Source organism: Doryrhamphus excisus, unplaced genomic scaffold (genome assembly GCF_037039965.1).
Source record: "Doryrhamphus excisus strain RoL-2023G ecotype Guam unplaced genomic scaffold, RoL_Dexc_Guam_v1.1 HiC_scaffold_24, whole genome shotgun sequence".
Lineage (NCBI taxonomy): Eukaryota > Metazoa > Chordata > Actinopteri > Syngnathiformes > Syngnathidae > Doryrhamphus > Doryrhamphus excisus.
In genome coordinates this window covers 5,311,164-5,328,568 of record NW_027621862.1, presented here as the reverse complement: position 1 = coordinate 5,328,568, position 17,405 = coordinate 5,311,164, and the positions used below count along the sequence as shown (strand labels likewise).

The following is a 17,405-nucleotide window of genomic DNA, read 5'->3' as shown; positions in this document are numbered from 1 at the left end:
TATGCGCAGGCGCAGACTTGGCTCCTGAGCTCACGTGCTTTTGTCGTCTTTTATTGTCAATATGTATGTTTCAAATGATGGTTTAACTTTGTTGAAGAGTGTCAGACTACAAGTAACACTTTTTAAAAAAAATGTTGTATGTTACGGCTTGTAGCAGTGTGTTGGTAAGTTAAAAAGTTTCTAGCGTCTTTTGTTCATTTGACCCTCGACGGACACCGTCACATGATGTAAACAGTGCTGCGTTTACTGACCGACTGTTGCACATATACGTTCCTGGGAAGTTTCGGACGATGCATAACTTCTAAAATGACAACTTTACACAATCCTACAATATGGGAAATATCGGATTCTGATAATGACGGCGATGAAGGGGCACAAGGCGATTTGAAACGTAGCAGTAATGCAAAGCTGGCTTTAGCTCCACCGCTATCTGATGGCTATAAACGGCCTAGTCAGACAAGAAAACGTCGCTCCAAAGAGGAGATGGAGGCGGATAAGGAAAAGGGAAGGGGAATGAAGGAGGCTAGAGAGAGAAAGCGAGCTGCTAAGGAGCTAGAGAAGGAAGAGAAGAGAAAGCAGCAACAGAAGAGGAAAGAAGCTGCAGAACAGCTGAACAGTTTAAAGCCAGAGAATTGCCTCAAATGTTTGACCGTCTGTGTAGATCCAGGTAATGCTGCCTTCAGGCGCTATCGTATACTAGCTTTGGCATTCAATCCACCTGTTTTCAGCTCTTCTGCAACAGGAGGGCTCTGACATTCTTTTGGGCACCTTGTCGTCATGTGAGTGGAGATACATTATTGAACAACAGCAACTTCCCAACAGCATCACCTGGACAAGGAATTTACCTCAGGTGATTGCCATGGACTTGTTTGGCTCATTTGTGCTTCTATTGCATTTCTGTTCATGACAAGTGTGTCCAGCAGGGTGAGGATGGCAGTGCAACAATGGAGGAGGACCAGGTGGTGCAGGTGCTAGGTGCAACCCAATTCTTGGACATGGTTATCACTGTGAAAAAAGTATGTTGCCTTGAAATGATGTCATTTAGTTGTGCATCACATTCACGGCTTCAATGTTGTGCGTGACAGATGATTGACAGTGGAGGAGGGGATTCCGCCATCAGTCGTGATGCTGCGAAGGTGCTTACTCTCTTAGTGACCGAGTCCCGGCCAGATTACAGGTCAGTGTGTCTACCAAAGGAGATGTACATATATCTAATTGAATAACTTCATCTCTTATGCATTGCACTCAACAGGAGGCGTGGTCATGAAACAATACAGTCAAAATATGGTGGGGAGAATCTGAATGTTGAAGAGGTTAGTGTGGAGCATCGACTGTTAAATACTTCATCTTGTAAAAGTAACCTTTCCTGTGGTTTTCACTCCAGGTTCTTGTGTACTTGCAGCTGTATAAAAACATGTCCGTGGTCTTCCTGGATGGTTGGCAGGAAGTCACAGACCACATCTGCGCGGTTACAAAGTCTCTGTCCAAGCGACCATTGAAGTACGCGTGCCCTCCAGTTGGAAGTCGCACGATTGAAGAGCTCACGTTCCGCTCATCCCCTTGCAGGTTGCTCACGGAGAAAGTGGACTTGCCCTTCTGCGTGGACGGCTCGTGGGCCAGTGGGGTTCGAGTGGAGAAGGATGGCTCCGGGTTGAAACAAGTATGGAGCAAGCAGATCCAGCAGCTGAACAGAGTGAGTCCGGCTGTAGCTTTGTGTGTGACCGCCGCCCACCCGTCACCTCAACTGCTACTTCAGGTACGTCCAGGCCTAACCAAGAGGCCATATTTGTATCCTTTTTTTTGCTGAATAAGCATAAAATTGCTATTTCTAATTAACAGCAAACACTCATACATCGTCTTATTATTATCCAGCATATCCCTGCGACCTGAGTGACGACAAGCGGCATAGAAAATTGATGGATAGGGATGTTCAATATCGTTACCGATAATTATCAGCCCAATATCAGCATAAAAGTGCAATATGGGTATCAGATTTTTCCCCGATCATTAAAACCGATATTGACAAAATGCTGTACAGTCACAATATTAGAAGCACCTTTCAGTGTGAGGTACTTACAATGACAATAATAAGCATTACTGTCCTCGTAAAGCTAGTATTGAATCTAATTTGAAAATGCAGGTCATATCATCCATCCATCCATTTTCCTCCGCTTATCCGGGTCCGGGTCGCGGGGGTATAGTCTCAGTAGGGAAGCCCAGACTTCCCGGTCCCCGGCCACCTCCTCCAGCTCCATTGGGAGGACACCAAGGCGTTCCCAGGTCAGCTGTGAGACATAATCCCTCCAGCGTGTCCTAGGTCTGCCCCGGGGCCTTTTCCCGGCTGGGCATGCCCGGAACACCTCACCAGGGAGGCGTCCGGGAGGCATCCACCTCAACTGACTCCTCTCGATGTGAAGGAGAAGCAGCTCCACTCCACTCTGAGTCCAGCTACCCTACGGAGGAAACTCATTTCAGCCGCCTGTATCCGCAATTTCATTCTTTCGGTCATGACCCAAAGCTCATGACCATAGGTGAGGGTGGGAACATAGATCGACCGGTAAATCGAGAGCTTTGCCCTCCGGCTCAGCTCTCATTTCAACGGTCTGGTACAGCGACCGCATTACTGCCGAGGCTGCACCGATCCGTCTGTCGACCTCACGCTGCCCACCTTCCCTCACTTGCGAACAAGACCCCGAGATACTAAAACTCCTCCACCTGGGGCAGGACCTCATTCCCAACCCGCAGGGAGCACTCCACCCTTTTCCGATTGAGAACCATGGCCTCTGATTTGGAGGTACTGAGTCTCATCCCAGACTCTTCACACTCAGATGCAAACCGTCCCAGTAAACGCTGAAGGTCGCAGCCAAAGAGGACATAAGCACCACATCATCTGCAAATAGCAGAGATGAGACTCTAAGGTCACATCATCATTAGACAAATATGAATTACTTGTTGACTTTATGTGTTGCATTTCAGGCATACGAGGCCTCAGGCTCGGAAGAGGACAAAAAGAGGCTGCTGGCTGGTCTCGTAGTCGAGGGCGAAGGCAAAGACAGGCGGATCGGGCCGGATGTATCTGCTAGAGTTTACCGCTGCTTCACCACTCAGAACCCTGAGCTGGTCCTGGACTAACTTGGATGCTAAACCAAGTGGATTGTCGGTGCCATTAGGTTACACATACACAGTGCTATGTTCCAAATGATGACACAGATCATGTGATGAGAGAGTCTCTCTCTTTGTATCATCTTCATAATGATTCCATTTTTCAATGTGCAGATTTTGTCTTTAGGCTTTTATTTTATTTGATCGCATGAGTAAGAAAGTTCATAACAAACTTAGCAGATACAAAAAGTGTCGTATCAAAAAGCTCTTGTTCCTGTTTTTGGTCTAATGTGTTAAGTATGTCTTATATAATAATTACAAAACATCCTTGAAAGTATGTACTAGTTAGTACTGTATTGACCCAAATACAAGATGCTGTATTTTCCTTAGAAAGAAGTCAGCTGTCTATTATTTTATTATTATATGTACAATTATGTATGTCTGAGCTTTTCTTCCTGTCACACACACACTATGGAGAGTTGTCTTTACTGGTTTTTCTAAAAACTGGGTGGTCTTGTATTCAGGTTAACACGGTATTTGCCATTGCAGGTTCAGATATACAATAAACAAGTCAAATGTTTGAGCATCTTATTTCCAACAGGAAAGACCACAAGTGACTTACTGATTGAAGGTGCACTTCATGCCCAGCGACATCTTTTACTCTGGTAATCTTCTGGCTCAGAGCAGCAGCTATCATAGTCACTACTGGCGGCTGTTGGGGGGCAGTGGCAAGGCTGCAGGACCAGGTCGGGTAGCGAATTGGTGCAGGGACTCTGCGACCTGCAGGCACTGGGGCTGGGTTTCGAAGGGAGGCTTGTGTCATCCTCGGTGGAGTCACTGTGTTGCTCAGAGGCTTCCATGCTGGTGTTGGTGTCGGTGTCGGTACTAGTGATGGAGAACACCCAGCCTAGCTGTGTGCGGAGAAGGGTGCACAGGCCCGGGGGTAACTCCAAAGCAGTTATTAAGTCACGGCAGGCCGGGAACATTTGGCGAAGCTGCGTGCAGCAGAGGTACTGCAAGGAGGTGGGCGTGTAACAGGAGCGAATCACCTTCATGCTGCTCTTTGCTGCTGTGGAGCACACCATGGGGTACAACTTCTTGTTCTGCAGCCTGGTGGCAGCAACACCTGTGGGCATGGCCCAGATGCATGGATTTTTAAAAAGAACAAGTTGCAACTGACCCTAGTGTTTGTTCTTCAATGCCGTACTTCAACGCTTTTCATCGTGCTGCCCTGACAACATAGTTTCTGTGGCATGTGTTGGCAGTAAAATTCCATGTGGCAGACAAAAGTGGGAGGACAATGCTGAGCAAGACTTTAGAAAGTGTAAGACGCTTCAAAGGATTGCTGCCGGCTGCCATAGTGCTAGCCGCAACTGTGTTGTGCGATGAAAGGCATTTACGGCATATGCCGATCATTCATTCATTCATTTTCTACCGCTTATCCTCATGAGGGTCGCGGGGGTGCTGGAGTCTATCCCAACTGCCTTCGGGCAAAAGGCGGGGTACACCCTGGACTGGTGGCCAGCCAATCACGGGGCACATATAGACAAACAACCATTCACACTCACATTCATACCTATGGACAAATTGGAGTGGCCAATTAACCTAGCATGTTTTTGGAATGTGGGAGGAAACCGGAGTACCCGGAGAAAACCCACGCATGCACGGGGAGAACATGCAAACTCCACACAGAGATGGCAGAGGGTGGAATTGAACTCTGGTCTCCTAGCTGTGAGGCCTGCATGCTAAACACTCGTCCGCCATGCAGCCTTTTCATGATTTTAATCGTTATTAAAACAAATCGTTACTACTACTTATACATAGTCACCCATCTACAGTATATAATGTATATCTATATCTGGTGTTGGAGAACATACCTATGCAGTGTCGATTCTTGTAGAAGGTCAAGGTACCATGCCAGGTGTCCAGATGCATTCCGATGATGGAGCCTTGGCCAAACTGCGAGGAAAATGTTGCCTTGTCCCCTTTATGCTGGAAGAGACCTTTAGGAGAGAAGCAGCCTTGCAGAAAGCCTTCCTTGAAGCTACAATGCTATGCTATGCTATGCTATGCTCATGTGCTCTACATTCAAGGAAACTTGCTATTTTGGAGGCCAAACCTGTGTAGGAAAGGCCCCAACTGTCTTCATCGTGGCCCAGCAAGCTTCCAAAGTTATATTTGAACTTCTCCAGGTTGACCTCTGATGTTCCTATTCCCACCATCTACACAAATATTGGGCAATCTGATTTAGACGTGGAAAAATGCACCATATTGTTAATATATTTGCAATGGCTGCCTACCATGTCCGTGCCATAGACCGGTGACGTCATCTTGACTTCCCAGAAGTGTTGACCGTCACTGAGCTCCTTGGTGCCACGGATGGCAGCAGTGCCGCAGCTGTAGTCAGTGTGGAAGCTCACCTTCCTGTTGTCGCAGCTGAGGAACACGCCTGAGGACTTGACCTTGTCGTCCCACACCCAGTCGACACCTGAAAGCACCATATTTATGACTGTAGCGTCCACAAGTGCATCACGCTGAGATGTATTGTTTATCTTTCATCGCATCATGTTCATCAGTCTAACCGTCGTCCTCCTCTCCACACAGGCATTCGGGGGTGATGCCTAAACCCCCGATCAGCTCCTCTTCTCTGACACACTGGCAGAAAGACTCCCCGATCACAGGAACCAAGCTGGGTGGGGCCTCCACCACCTCATCCGCCTCGGCCGCCACCTCAGAGACAGCCTGTGAGGTGTCCAGGTGATCCACCTCAGACTCGATTACCTGCTTGACACAAAATATAAAAGCATGAGCTACCAAACAACAAAATCCAAGAGACTTTTCTCACTCCTCAAACACTTTAAATATGATAGCCTTTTTTCCTAAAAGCGGCCTCAGCCTCTTATTGGTGGAGGGGGAGGTCACATGTTACACCAAGTAAATTTAGACCCCCCTTCCAAAAATACTGAATATGCTGACCGTGTCTTTCACACAGCCATTCCACACAGGGAGCACTGCACAGACTTTTAACCATTTTATGGCATCTTCTCAAAGGACAATAGCATAGAAATCAATACATCTCATACAGCGGCATAGATGTACTATCCACTGAAAATGACTCAACACACAAACCATTTTTGGGGCTCATGTTTCCTGGCAGCACTCATGCAGCCCCAGGTCATGCTATCCTCACCATTAGACAATAATGGCTGTGTGTTGACTTATTTTCAGCGAATAGTACATCTGTACTGCTATACAAGCTGTACACTGACTACTCTTAAATGTATTCAAGTTTCATTTTATAATAATGTCCCTTGAAAAGATATACTGTACCATGCTGTATACAGTTTATTCAGTATATTCTGTTATTAATATTTTGCAAATAATGCAATGTTTGCGTCTACTTGTGTTGTCATCTGACTGTCCCAATCTTCCCGTCCGCCTGATATCGGCATCACCGCCAAGGAATCAGTCCCGTGTCGCATTTCACTCCAGGCCAAATGTCGAGCCCGGCCGCTCCTTCCTCTTCTCAGCATGGAAACTCTGTAAGCAGCAGACCATGAAAGTACTTTATGACCAAACAACACATACAAAAGGCAGTGTTCTCCATATGTGATGCTCATGATGATGCTGTTTTTATTGTTGGATTCACTCGTGGTGATCACATTTGTAGACTGCATGACAGCATACTCAAGGACAAGAGTGACAACATATTTTATCCTGAATTAAATGGCAATACAACTCTAAAATAGGATCCAAACCACAATACCTTTCGTCAGCATATGTGAGGGGAACACCATGTGTTTTAGTCTATTTCTATTTCTATCTCTCCCATATGCCACAATTGGCAGCAGGACGAGTGTGCGTTTGTGTAACCTCTAAAGCCAACCTTCTGCTATGCTACTGTGGCAAGATGTCTGCTACTGCAAGTGCACATGTGCAGAAATGAGGTCAAGCATGCTTGAACATCCACACTTTTCTTCTCCTCTTCACATAGGAAAATTGTTATATTTTGCTTCCGCTGCAGGTAATAACCTGTTACACAACACTACTTGACTATACTAGATAAATGATGAAAATGAAGATGAAATGAAGATAAATGATTTTGATTAGCAGCCATGCATACATGTGTTCCTCAGTGAGCACAGCAGCTGGTGGCTGCTTTGCTTAACAGGTGCATGCCAACAATTTAGATTAGTTGTCTGGAGCTAGTTTCGCTTTAAGTGGGCTTTGGCCTAAATACTGTAAATGCATCATCTGGACAGCTGACTCGTGAGCAGGGAATATTGTCATGCACGTGATAAGAACCATTCGAAACGTATAATCGTATAATTAAAAATAATATCATAAATCTAACTAAATAGTGCTTGTATGAAAAGTAAATGCTGCGCTACATCGCATGATACGACACCGTGGATGTATAGAATGCCTTTGCTGCATTTACAAAAATAGCTTTGTGTTGTGTTTAATAGCAGCCTTACCTGACTGAAGTCTTCTTGTACCCCGTCTTGCAGTGGCTCATTGGACTGCCACTACTGTACATCCAACCACACTGACAGGTGCTCTTCACACTATGGTGGCCCACTTCTCAATCTCTGCCCGCCAGACGTAAACATGACTTGGCCACGCCTCCGCCTTCACCTCATTGGATAATACCTTTGTGGAGAGAAGGCTGAATTTGAGTGCTGAGTTTTCCATAGTTGGCTAATGCTATACAGTACTGCACATTTTAGTTATGATGTACGCAGATACAGACACTTTTTACTTGAAAGTCATTAAGCTCCTTGTTGATTTTGACTTACAATCACACTGAAACACAATACCTTTTTAGGCTCATTTGCGGTCTTACCTTTTATCTGTATATGAAGTGCATGGACCATATCATTCTTCGGTAAAAGTTACATTTTGTTTAAAAAGTCCAATACATTTCTGATTAGGTTGGGAATAAAATAAAATCCACTATCTTGGCAGTCAAATTCATTCATATTTAATGCATTTATTTGTCGTACTGCTCTCCAGTTGGTGCTACTGTCAAAAAAATGCTGTGCTGCCTTTTCCTCTGTACGGTAGTAATTAAGCACCTTCTAGCTCACGCACGCCCCCATCTCTCAGGATGTAGCGAGTACTGCAAGGCTGGAAATTGTAATTCTCAAATAATTTATTTTGGCCTTAGACATATTTAACTTCCACTTCACAAGACATCAGAGGCCAATGTTATAGTCGAAAGTATGTTTTAGTAGGGTGACCATATGTTGATGGCCGAAAGCCAAGACACTCGGCCGACAATGAGATCCTCCAATCCCCAAGTTTAGTCGTTGATGGCATATAATTTCAATACATTTTCAGTATGGCTCATCTGTATGAAATTAAATAAAACCTTAGAATGAAGTCAAATATATATTAAATTAGTAATAAAAATATGCCCTCAAATGAATGTATTTCACACTACAGTGGGCCTTTCAATATACGAGCATCCACTGAGCACCTGAACGCACCGCAAAGATCTCTCCCATTGGTCGAGTTGGTGTCCACGTGATTGGCGGTGTCAGACCACCATTTCCGGTATATTCGGTAAGTATTCGGCAACAACTACAATGCGCATGGATGCTGCGTAATTGCAAAAATTACAGTTATGGAACAAAACCACGGTAGGTTGCTGGTCATTTGTTGATTTGTGTACAAATGTTGTGATGTAGTGGTTAAAAGCATGAAAAATACACAAAACACAAGTTGTGTAAGTGAAGAAATCGGCTAGTTAGCTAACAGGAAAGCGGTTTACTTGCGATGATTCCTTATTTTCATTCCAGCCTAACAGAGAAAATTCACGTTATGATACTTTAAAATGCATCCAACGTGAACTTTTAACCGACTTTTGTGGAACTTGTGTTGTCAGGTGACGGATGTGTGTCACGGTGGCACGCCACTGTCTTGTTAAATATTGAACAATTGTAATATTGATACACCCCGTGTTTATGTTGTAGATGGCAGCCTGGCCCATGTGCGGCACATCGTCTTGGTTCTGTCAGGAAAAGGAGGGGTGGGGAAGAGCACCATCACCTCTGAGCTGGCTCTTGCCCTGAGGCATGCTGGGAAAAAGGCCTGTGCAAGCTCATAACATCACTACAGCTGATTTGGATCACTAGCCATTGCAGGAAGATTTTTTAAAAACTTTGTACACACAATAACAACATTGAAACTCCACCAGGTTGGCATATTAGACGTGGACCTGTGTGGCCCCAGTATTCCACGCATGCTGAGTGTGGGTCGACCCGACGTGCACCAGTGTGACTCGGGGTGGGTGCCAGTCTACGCTGATGCAGAGAAAAGCCTCGCCCTCATGTCCATAGGCTTCCTATTGGAGGATCCAGATGAAGCTGTGGTGTGGAGAGGCCCAAAGAAAACAGGTATCCCGAACATTGATCTGATGAATAATAGAACATCCATGCTTAATCTTTGTCTGTTGCCTCCCTAGCTATGATTGGTCAGTTTGTGTCAGATGTTGCATGGGGAGAGCTGGACGTGCTGCTGGTGGATACACCACCAGGGACCTCTGATGAGCATCTGGCTATCTTGGAGAACTTCAAGAAGCACAAGCAAGTGGATGGAGCTGTTTTGGTCACCACACCCCAGGTACACAACAGCACCATGCATCTTATGAGCCAACCCTGACAGTATGTTGTTTTACAGGCAATTTCAACTGGGGACGTCAGGCGAGAGGTCACCTTCTGCAAGAAAACAGGAGTGAGGATCCTCGGCATCATAGAAAACATGAGCGGCTTTGTTTGCCCTCACTGTTCCGTAAGTTAACCTTTGTAGTCCTTTGTCACAGATTATTTATGAATATTCAATATAAAATTATCTTTCTTTTTAGGAATGCAGCAATATTTTCTCCAAAGGTGGTGGTGAAGAGCTGGCCAAACTCACAGGCTCGGTTTTCCTCGGTGAGATGTAATGTTGGCTTCTAGTCACTAGATGTCACCACATATACCACTCCTTGAAATGTATGATAGAACGTAGTGTATATACTATATATATATATATACACACACACACAGTATTTATTTATGGTACTTTTTAAATAAAAAAAAATAAATATATTATGTAATGATGCAGTAAAAAATTGGCAAATTATTATATTATATCAATATTCTATCTAGGTTCCGTGCCCTTGGATCCCAAGCTCAGCAACTGCATAGAAGGCGGCGAAGATTTCTTAAAGTCATTCCCAAACAGCGCCACCTTCACTGCCATTAGCAGAATTACACACACTCTCCTCAGTAGCCTCCAGGCAGCCTGAGCGACACTCATCACAGCTTTATATTTGATGGACGACTACTGTGCATAGACAGACTGCTGTCAGTGGTGAAGTTCTGCTAACCACTTAAATGTGATTATTCATGTCATTTGATGTGGAAATAAAGTTAAATAAATGAAAACCCAAATTGTTTGAATGTAACGCAAATGTGAAATGTTAATTCTCTCAACAATTGAAATGTAATTTTAAATCAACCTATTACACATTAAATAGTTTAAAATAAAAATGGCAATAAAATAAATACATATAAAGCTTTTAAATACATGGTTTTGTTATGTTAAATGCAATTATTTTCCTTTTTCTATTCTATTCATTGAGATCATGTTTTTATTGAGCTTTATTCTAAATGTGTGTCAGCCCACTGCCTTTCTCAAGGTGAGAAGCACTGCTGTGTGTAACAACAGAATTTTAGTCAGGAATGTTTTAGATTTAGTCCATTCTGGACAATTACACAAAAGGGAATATTCAACAATACTTGACGGTGTTTGGGAAGCCACGCAAATCTAAGTTGGAATCTTTAATTTGCTTGTGGGCACATTTGGATAATAGCAGTGGATAGTACAGGATTGTAGACAAACGCGTCAGAAAACATACGACAGGGCAACATTTCACAGCTTGAAATGATTCCATTCAGTCAGCCTGGATCAACTGTAATAAATACTTTGTTGGGACGGGAGAGGGGGGAGACTGGAATACATTTTCCTGCCATCTTCAATAATGGGAACAACACACTAAAATCCATGCAGGACAGCTGGAACGTGTGGAAGAGAGGACAGGTATGGGAGAGGGTGATGAAGAGATGGATCGTTTGGAGGATACGCTTGTGAGACCCAACACTGGGCACACGCACACACCTTTAATGCAAACAGCAGTACTACAGGAAAACACGAAAGTTTAGAGAATGTTTGCCTCCTGATTAGAATACAGCTACACACACACACACACACACACACACACACACACACCTCTCATTCTGACAGCAACATACTAAAGGCAATTGTAATGATTAAACCAAGAATTACATCCAGAATTCCAACCACTTAGCACAAGTAACCCACAGTGCATAATCTATTTATCTATATGTATTCATATATGTGTATATATATATATATATATCCTGGGAAGTTAAAGACTTGCTGCAGTTCAACAGTTTAATGGACAATTTCTTATAAATAAAATCAGTGGGGAAAAAAAGTCCATACATCTTTACAAATAGATCCTCAAGATGAATGCAACTCCCAATTGGGAGGAGAAAAAGCTGTGCGGCCCTTTGGTCAGCTCTTTAAGACCAGAGGCCGAGCTGCCTCCTGCAGTCGGCCTCAAGGCCCCAAATAAGTGGAGGGGGGAAGGAATCTTTTCATCATACAATTGTTTTGAAACACACGTGCGCGCACTCACACACACAAGACTGACAAATCACTACATTGCGCATTTACAAGTTGACTATCAAATTTGTACACATAATTGAGACCCTATCATGGAGCCTTTTTCATTTGTTCCCCAACGCCTTCTTTTTCCAACTTGTGTTGCAGAAATTTTACAAATGTTTCCTCCCCCCACACACATACATACAATTTACACTTTTTCCTTTCAGCAGCGACACTTTAACAGAACAGATCTTGTAGTGGAGATGTTTGGGCTGGGTTTATTTTGTGGACAGAATGAGGGCGACGATGAGCCCATAGAGACCCAAGACCTCGGCGAAAATCAAGATGAGGATCATGCCCACAAAAAGTCGCGGCTGCTGAGCCGTGCCCCTGACGCCCGCGTCGCCCACTATGCCGATGGCGAATCCGGCCGCCAGCCCGCTCAGGCCCACGCTCAACCCAGCTCCCAAGTGGAGGAAGCTCCTTGAAGACAAAGACAACAGTCTTGGTCAGGATAAGCAGAAGCAAAAGGAGGCCAGACCACCCATTAAGAAAATGTGAGATAATCAGCACTGTTTTGGAGAAGAGTTATTGGGTTAAAGTCTATTGTTGCCATGTAATAGGCTCCAGGTTAAAATAGCCTATTTGCCTGTAGAGAAGAGTTAATTACAGCCTCATATAAAAGGAAGCGTTATATACTGACCCGGAAGTTACATGAGTTCATGGAGAGTTCGGTGTTGACCAACTCTCTGACACCACAAACATGTCGGGCTGCGCAAGCGCTTGTGTGTGTATGTGCGGTGCTGCATGTGTGGAGACAGCTATGTTCGCTGTCGGTGCGGCACATTTCCAAATTCAGGTACAGTTGTCCCTCTTTTATCTCGGACACAATAGGCATAATGTAGCAAGGTTCGATGTGCTCAATGAAGCGTTTAAACCTGAGCCCCGATGGTCAGCCACACGGATGACATGACTACTATTTGTTGCTAAACATGCAAGGAGACGCTGTTATTGTGATCACATGGTTTCTGCATGCTGAATAAAAGGGCAGCTGGTGCAGAGTCTGGAATGGACTCTTTGTATCAGAGTGGCAATAGTGGAGACTTTTGATGCAGGCTGATACAGGTTTGTTTTTGGATGTTATCAGACCGATATCTATCAGTATTGGATTATTCGGGACACCCCTAAAAACAGTACACTAAGGGTAACATGCATGCAAAACAACTGAATACTGCAACCCATATTTCAAAGAGCATGGAAAGCTAGATTGAGCTGGTGGATGCTGATCACTCATGATACCGCCATCTTGTGGAGTTAATAAAAAACAAGTTAAGAAGTTGCATCCAGAGACAACTGACAACTATGTCAGTCTTGGCAGTGAATGTGATGGAGGTGTTAATTGGAGCATTGTCAGCAGTATCTTGTACAGAATCAGTTCAACAAGCATACTCACTTGTAGAGAGTGACCCTCTCAGAAATGTTGTTGGCGATCAGTACTGCTACGACGAGGCCATAAATGGCGATGATACCCGCCATGACCACGGGGATGATGGACTTCATGATGAGCTCCGGCCTCATCACAGACATGGCGGCGATGCCTGTGCCGCTCTTAGCCGTGCCGTAGGCTGCTCCCAAAGCTAGTGACGAGAGATAAAAACAGTTAAATCCAGATATTTATAAGAACGAATGTGAAGTAACAGACAACAGTTTCACTTCCGCTTAAAAAGTTTTTCATGATGAAACATGGGCAATTTTTCAAAAACAAAACAAATGACTTTGGTTGCATCATTCTGTCTATTGTAATGTAATGTAACTTTAGATGCAGAGGTGTAACTTTATGGACGTTTAATCTGTGCTATGATGTAATCAGTTGACCTGGGGGGCCGGGATATAGTCTGTGACGACGATGACCTAGCACAGAGCCACACATAAAGACAAATGCAAGGATGACCGAGAGACACATTTACACTAGTGTAAAATTAGCAGCCAAAAAGCTGCTTCAACACAATCTTGCATTGAATGGTGCCACTGTGTCAGTGGAGTGGGACATGCAGTGGTTCTACAACAAAACCTGACAGTGCTTCGCTAAAACCAAAGCAGAAAGGTGCTGGCAGAGTATAGATTGCATACATCACTGCACCCTCCATCATCTCTTCTTAAGCAACAAGCAAGCAAACACCGCATCGTATACTTGGCATATGTACAAAAGATGGTGGTTTGGTTTGATGTTTCCTTTTAATTGCGTCTGAAAGGCCTCCAGAGACAGAGATGTTTTAGGAGTACAGCCTGAGGCCTGTTGCTCCTGTAACTTATTTATTGGGACAACGTGCTGAGAGCTAGCATAGAGGCAAAGCAGATCTGATTAGATGTGAGGCTTTCTAACAAATGGCGTACAGTAGACGCAGCAGGCCAATCTTTAAAATGTATGACAGATTGATGTGGTCAATACAAGGTTAAATCATTGCTGCCCATTTAGAGATGAGTAGTAGTAGAACTGGGCACTGCTTTTGCAGGTCAACTTTAAAATTAGTGCCAAACGCGTCCCTGAGGTATATTCTCATTTAATTATCATCAAACCCTTTTACTGGAAGGATAGTCCTCTTTTAGCTGGTATTCATTATTACCCTGCTAGATAATGAATTAGCTGGAGTAATACAATACGCTGCCACTCCGTTATTTCTAGTCGTGTATCCGTCTCAGTGGCACGAGTCCACAAACATAACCATTACTGTCAGTCTATGAAGTGTGTCATGTGTGGCAGCTCCTGCAGTGGTGTGCAACTACAACCTCTCATTTTTAATCCTAATCCCTTCAGATCAGGCTGAGAGCTCTTACATTTTTTTCCTCCCTGAAAATGATTTTCTATATGGGAAGCCCCTGTGACAGCTTGTGATGTCAGAGCACAGGCGGTGCCTGGGGCTACGAATGATCTTGCATGCAAATAGCTCAGGCAGCAGAGAGTAGCAATATTCGGTTGTGCATAGTAGGAGGAGACAATCCAGGGAAACACTGGTCCAAATACGAGGATCGGTAGTAAAAATCATTTTGCTTTATGGTAACAGGGTAGCTGACAGCTGTGCAGAGATGAGACAGCAACATAAGTTCATTTCTCCATTTTTGTGTTTGAAAATGCCTAATTTAGGCAAAAATATGTAACATTTGCTTAAATATGGCTCTGCTTTCGGTAATAAAAGGCCCTATTCAACCACCAAAATGCATGGTTAATTAATATATTCATGAAAATTCATAATAGGGAAGCCGCGAAATACATCACCAATGTATTCATTGATGATCAATGTATACGTTGATGATGCTTACTTCACTTTCTTGTTCATTTTAATGCCTGCTACAAGCAAAGGTATAGTTGTTTGGACAAATACAACAATGAAAACAAAAACAGCTCATAAGAGTTACATTTTTTGTAAGTACAATGTTATTGTAATTCATGTAAAAACATAAGTGATTTTGGTTATGATCAAGAAAACCACAGAAGTTGCTAGATATCGTCTGTTATATTAAACTTACGAGCTATTTATGTTATCATTATGCCTGTCCAAACAAACGTAGCATGCGTTATGATCATTCTCTGTCCTAGGCCAAATGTATATGATTTCAACAGAAACAAAATTGTTTATATCATGCCCCCCTAACAGCAGCTATGCCTCTCTTGGACAGCCCTATTCTCCTACATGGATCACTGGCATGATAAACAGGAGTTCAGGAGCAAAATCCACAAACGTACACTGCTTTGACTAAAATAACTGAAACTGTGCACCAGGGTAATGTCCTCTAAGAAAGCACCACGCCCTGCCTGTTAACTGTAGTAGTACCACATCCGCACGCCAATTCCCCAGAATGTCACTTGTACACAGTGCTGCTAGTTGAACCAGGTCTTTCTTTTGATGTGAAGCCGAGGTTAACCTGCTTGGGCATCTGCCTGCTGCTATTCTGTTGTGGTCAGACACAACAGAATCAGTTTGGTTGTGGATGTAATGTGGGATTACGTGGAGGTTATATGATTATCATGGCATGTTATTAGTTCCAAAACAATTTGACAGGCAGGGTGGATTATTCGGTCATGATTCAGCACCTGTCACCAAAGTGACATTCAATCTTTGTGTGTGAGTTTGCGTAATATTACAGTAGAACACAGAGTGTGTAACGTATGCATTTCAATGGAGACTTCACGAGACCAGTCAGCTGGCTACTCCAAGTCAGAAGGCATATCATGTGATCATCATGTGACCTTGTGTCATTCCTTTGAGAAATAAGGAAGTGGCCCATCTGAGTTGATTCACAAATGGCTTGCAAAAGACAACTAAAGATGGCATTACATTTTACGACATTTAACATTAAAGGGTGAACAGAGGGCCGATGTATCAATAAATATTAGCATGACACACAGCCGTTTACCGAAGTACATCACATATTATGTTGATCACAAAAATCCTTTAAGGCTGGAATACTCATTTACACTTCTTCGTGTTTAATCGTCAACGTTTTTGTGAAAATACAATACCACAAATCCATGTTTATTATGCGTGTGCTCCACATTATTGCATCCATCTGCTTGAGTTCGGCTAACGTTGACGCTAACTTATGTGGACGTCATCTCGCTAGCTTAGCACCTTTAGCACGATGGCTGTAACCACGTTAAAAATCAAAATATAAACGTGACAGCGTTACTTAGACAGCATGCACATAAACCAAATGTATATACACAAGTTTATGTAAGCTCCAAGGAAGTAAAAAAAATGAAATTAGCAAGGAGACATTTACAAGCTAGGTTAGAGGCGAATTATCATATCGAAAGAACTTGCCGGAAGCTGTCAAACGATTTATATAAAACACATACACTCGTTGTCATTTTGATTAAAGTTGAATAAATCAAATTAAATACAGACGACTAAGGAATATTATTAAAGACGGATAGTTACCGCTGAAGACCATCGCTGCAGAGGCACCCATCACTGCAAAGAACGAGGAGTATTCGGGACTTTCGGCCGACATTCTTCCTCACACAAAATATATATTTGTATAAAAAATTAACTACAAATTAGCCGATAACGTCGACTGAAAGGGAAACCCACAAGTTTGGGTTAGAGGGACGTTGTGGCTACCTAGACTACTAACAGTAGCTGGACTGGAGACACAGTCACGACTCTTGCGATAAATACACGGAACAACCGCACAAAATGGCGAAGCGGAAAAAGTCACCTGACCGCCCTGGAACACATCAAGACTCATCGTAAAGGGGGACGTGCTTGGTTAAACATTTACCTGTAATTTGTCATTCTAAACAACACATTTTAACACGCACTTTACATATCCCGTTTATGATATTGTTATTCGTTCTGATTTGGGGAAATTTACAGATTATTTTTGTGGCTAATTTCGTGAAGGCCACCCCTCTGAGGAGTCAATTTGGTACTGTCCGCTGCGGCTTCCCCTTTGATTGAGGATTCAAAGATTTAATGCGTTTATTGACTTATACACAAACACATCGATTCATTTAATAGTTATGATTAATAGTTATACATCTACAAATAGTTATGAACAATATGAACAAAATATATAAATATGAAGAAAAATACATTCATAAAGACTAAAATAATATAGTATGG

General features: G+C 43.3%; 4 protein-coding genes across 6 annotated transcripts; 2 read left to right on the top strand and 2 right to left on the bottom strand.

Annotated features, from left to right (window-relative positions):
• The first annotated feature begins 203 nt into the window (after positions 1–203).
• Positions 204–3,682, top strand: eme2 (essential meiotic structure-specific endonuclease subunit 2). 3 transcript variants are annotated; one of them, XM_058061187.2, is made up of 8 exons: positions 204–667; positions 729–850; positions 921–1,016; positions 1,086–1,177; positions 1,253–1,313; positions 1,403–1,500; positions 1,567–1,756; positions 2,977–3,682. In XM_058061187.2, the coding sequence occupies exons 1-8, from the start codon at positions 307–309 to the stop codon at positions 3,130–3,132; spliced, it is 1,176 nt and encodes a 391-aa protein (XP_057917170.2). In that variant the 5' UTR covers positions 204–306; the 3' UTR covers positions 3,133–3,682. The 3 variants fall into 3 exon arrangements, with proteins under 3 accessions (XP_057917170.2, XP_057917168.2, XP_057917169.2); XM_058061185.2 differs by having other exon boundaries at positions 205–667; positions 1,385–1,500; XM_058061186.2 differs by having other exon boundaries at positions 206–667; positions 924–1,016; positions 1,385–1,500.
• On the bottom strand, positions 3,287–8,154 carry spsb3b (splA/ryanodine receptor domain and SOCS box containing 3b). Its single transcript, XM_058061184.2, has 8 exons — positions 7,949–8,154; positions 7,581–7,755; positions 6,504–6,642; positions 5,685–5,886; positions 5,403–5,590; positions 5,222–5,324; positions 4,980–5,105; positions 3,287–4,228 (listed from the first exon to the last, which is right to left on the bottom strand). Exons 2-8 carry the CDS (start codon positions 7,640–7,642, stop codon positions 3,741–3,743), a joined length of 1,308 nt encoding a protein of 435 aa, XP_057917167.2. The 5' UTR covers positions 7,643–7,755; positions 7,949–8,154; the 3' UTR covers positions 3,287–3,740.
• Positions 8,155–8,645: 491 nt separating this feature from the next.
• On the top strand, positions 8,646–10,664 carry nubp2 (nucleotide binding protein 2 (MinD homolog, E. coli)). The gene is made up of 7 exons (XM_058061188.2): positions 8,646–8,747; positions 9,081–9,196; positions 9,305–9,503; positions 9,572–9,729; positions 9,787–9,897; positions 9,971–10,040; positions 10,257–10,664. Exons 1-7 carry the CDS (start codon positions 8,732–8,734, stop codon positions 10,394–10,396), a joined length of 810 nt encoding a protein of 269 aa, XP_057917171.2. The 5' UTR covers positions 8,646–8,731; the 3' UTR covers positions 10,397–10,664.
• A 554-nt stretch (positions 10,665–11,218) lies between these two features.
• Positions 11,219–16,989, bottom strand: atp6v0cb (ATPase H+ transporting V0 subunit cb). The gene is made up of 3 exons (XM_058061189.2): positions 16,719–16,989; positions 13,235–13,418; positions 11,219–12,264 (listed from the first exon to the last, which is right to left on the bottom strand). Exons 1-3 carry the CDS (start codon positions 16,789–16,791, stop codon positions 12,060–12,062), a joined length of 462 nt encoding a protein of 153 aa, XP_057917172.1. The 5' UTR covers positions 16,792–16,989; the 3' UTR covers positions 11,219–12,059.
• Positions 16,990–17,405: the final 416 nt, after the last annotated feature.

Bases quoted from the DNA above. Each gene is read 5' to 3' on its own strand.
- spsb3b (XM_058061184.2), bottom strand. From the start codon at position 7,642: ATGTACAGTAGTGGCAGTCCAATGAGCCACTGCAAGACGGGGTACAAG. The intron at 6,643-7,580 runs GTAAGGCTGCTA...TGCTGCTTACAG, and splicing joins TACAAGAAGACTTCAGTCAG to AGTTTCCATGCTGAGAAGAG. The intron at 5,887-6,503 runs GTAGACGCAAAC...TTTTGTGTCAAG, and splicing joins ACAGTCAGATGACAACACAA to CAGGTAATCGAGTCTGAGGT.
- nubp2 (XM_058061188.2), top strand. The intron at 9,504-9,571 runs GTATCCCGAACA...TTGCCTCCCTAG, and splicing joins GAGAGGCCCAAAGAAAACAG to CTATGATTGGTCAGTTTGTG. The intron at 9,898-9,970 runs GTAAGTTAACCT...CTTTCTTTTTAG, and splicing joins TTGTTTGCCCTCACTGTTCC to GAATGCAGCAATATTTTCTC.
- atp6v0cb (XM_058061189.2), bottom strand. From the start codon at position 16,791: ATGTCGGCCGAAAGTCCCGAATACTCCTCGTTCTTTGCAGTGATGGGT. The intron at 13,419-16,718 runs GTAACTATCCGT...TCTCGTCACTAG, and splicing joins TGCAGCGATGGTCTTCAGCG to CTTTGGGAGCAGCCTACGGC. The intron at 12,265-13,234 runs GTGAGTATGCTT...TTTGTCTTCAAG, and splicing joins GAGAGGGTCACTCTCTACAA to GAGCTTCCTCCACTTGGGAG.
- eme2 (XM_058061185.2), top strand. From the start codon at position 307: ATGACAACTTTACACAATCCTACAATATGGGAAATATCGGATTCTGAT. The intron at 851-920 runs GTGATTGCCATG...AAGTGTGTCCAG, and splicing joins GGACAAGGAATTTACCTCAG to CAGGGTGAGGATGGCAGTGC. The intron at 1,017-1,085 runs GTATGTTGCCTT...TGTGCGTGACAG, and splicing joins TGGTTATCACTGTGAAAAAA to ATGATTGACAGTGGAGGAGG.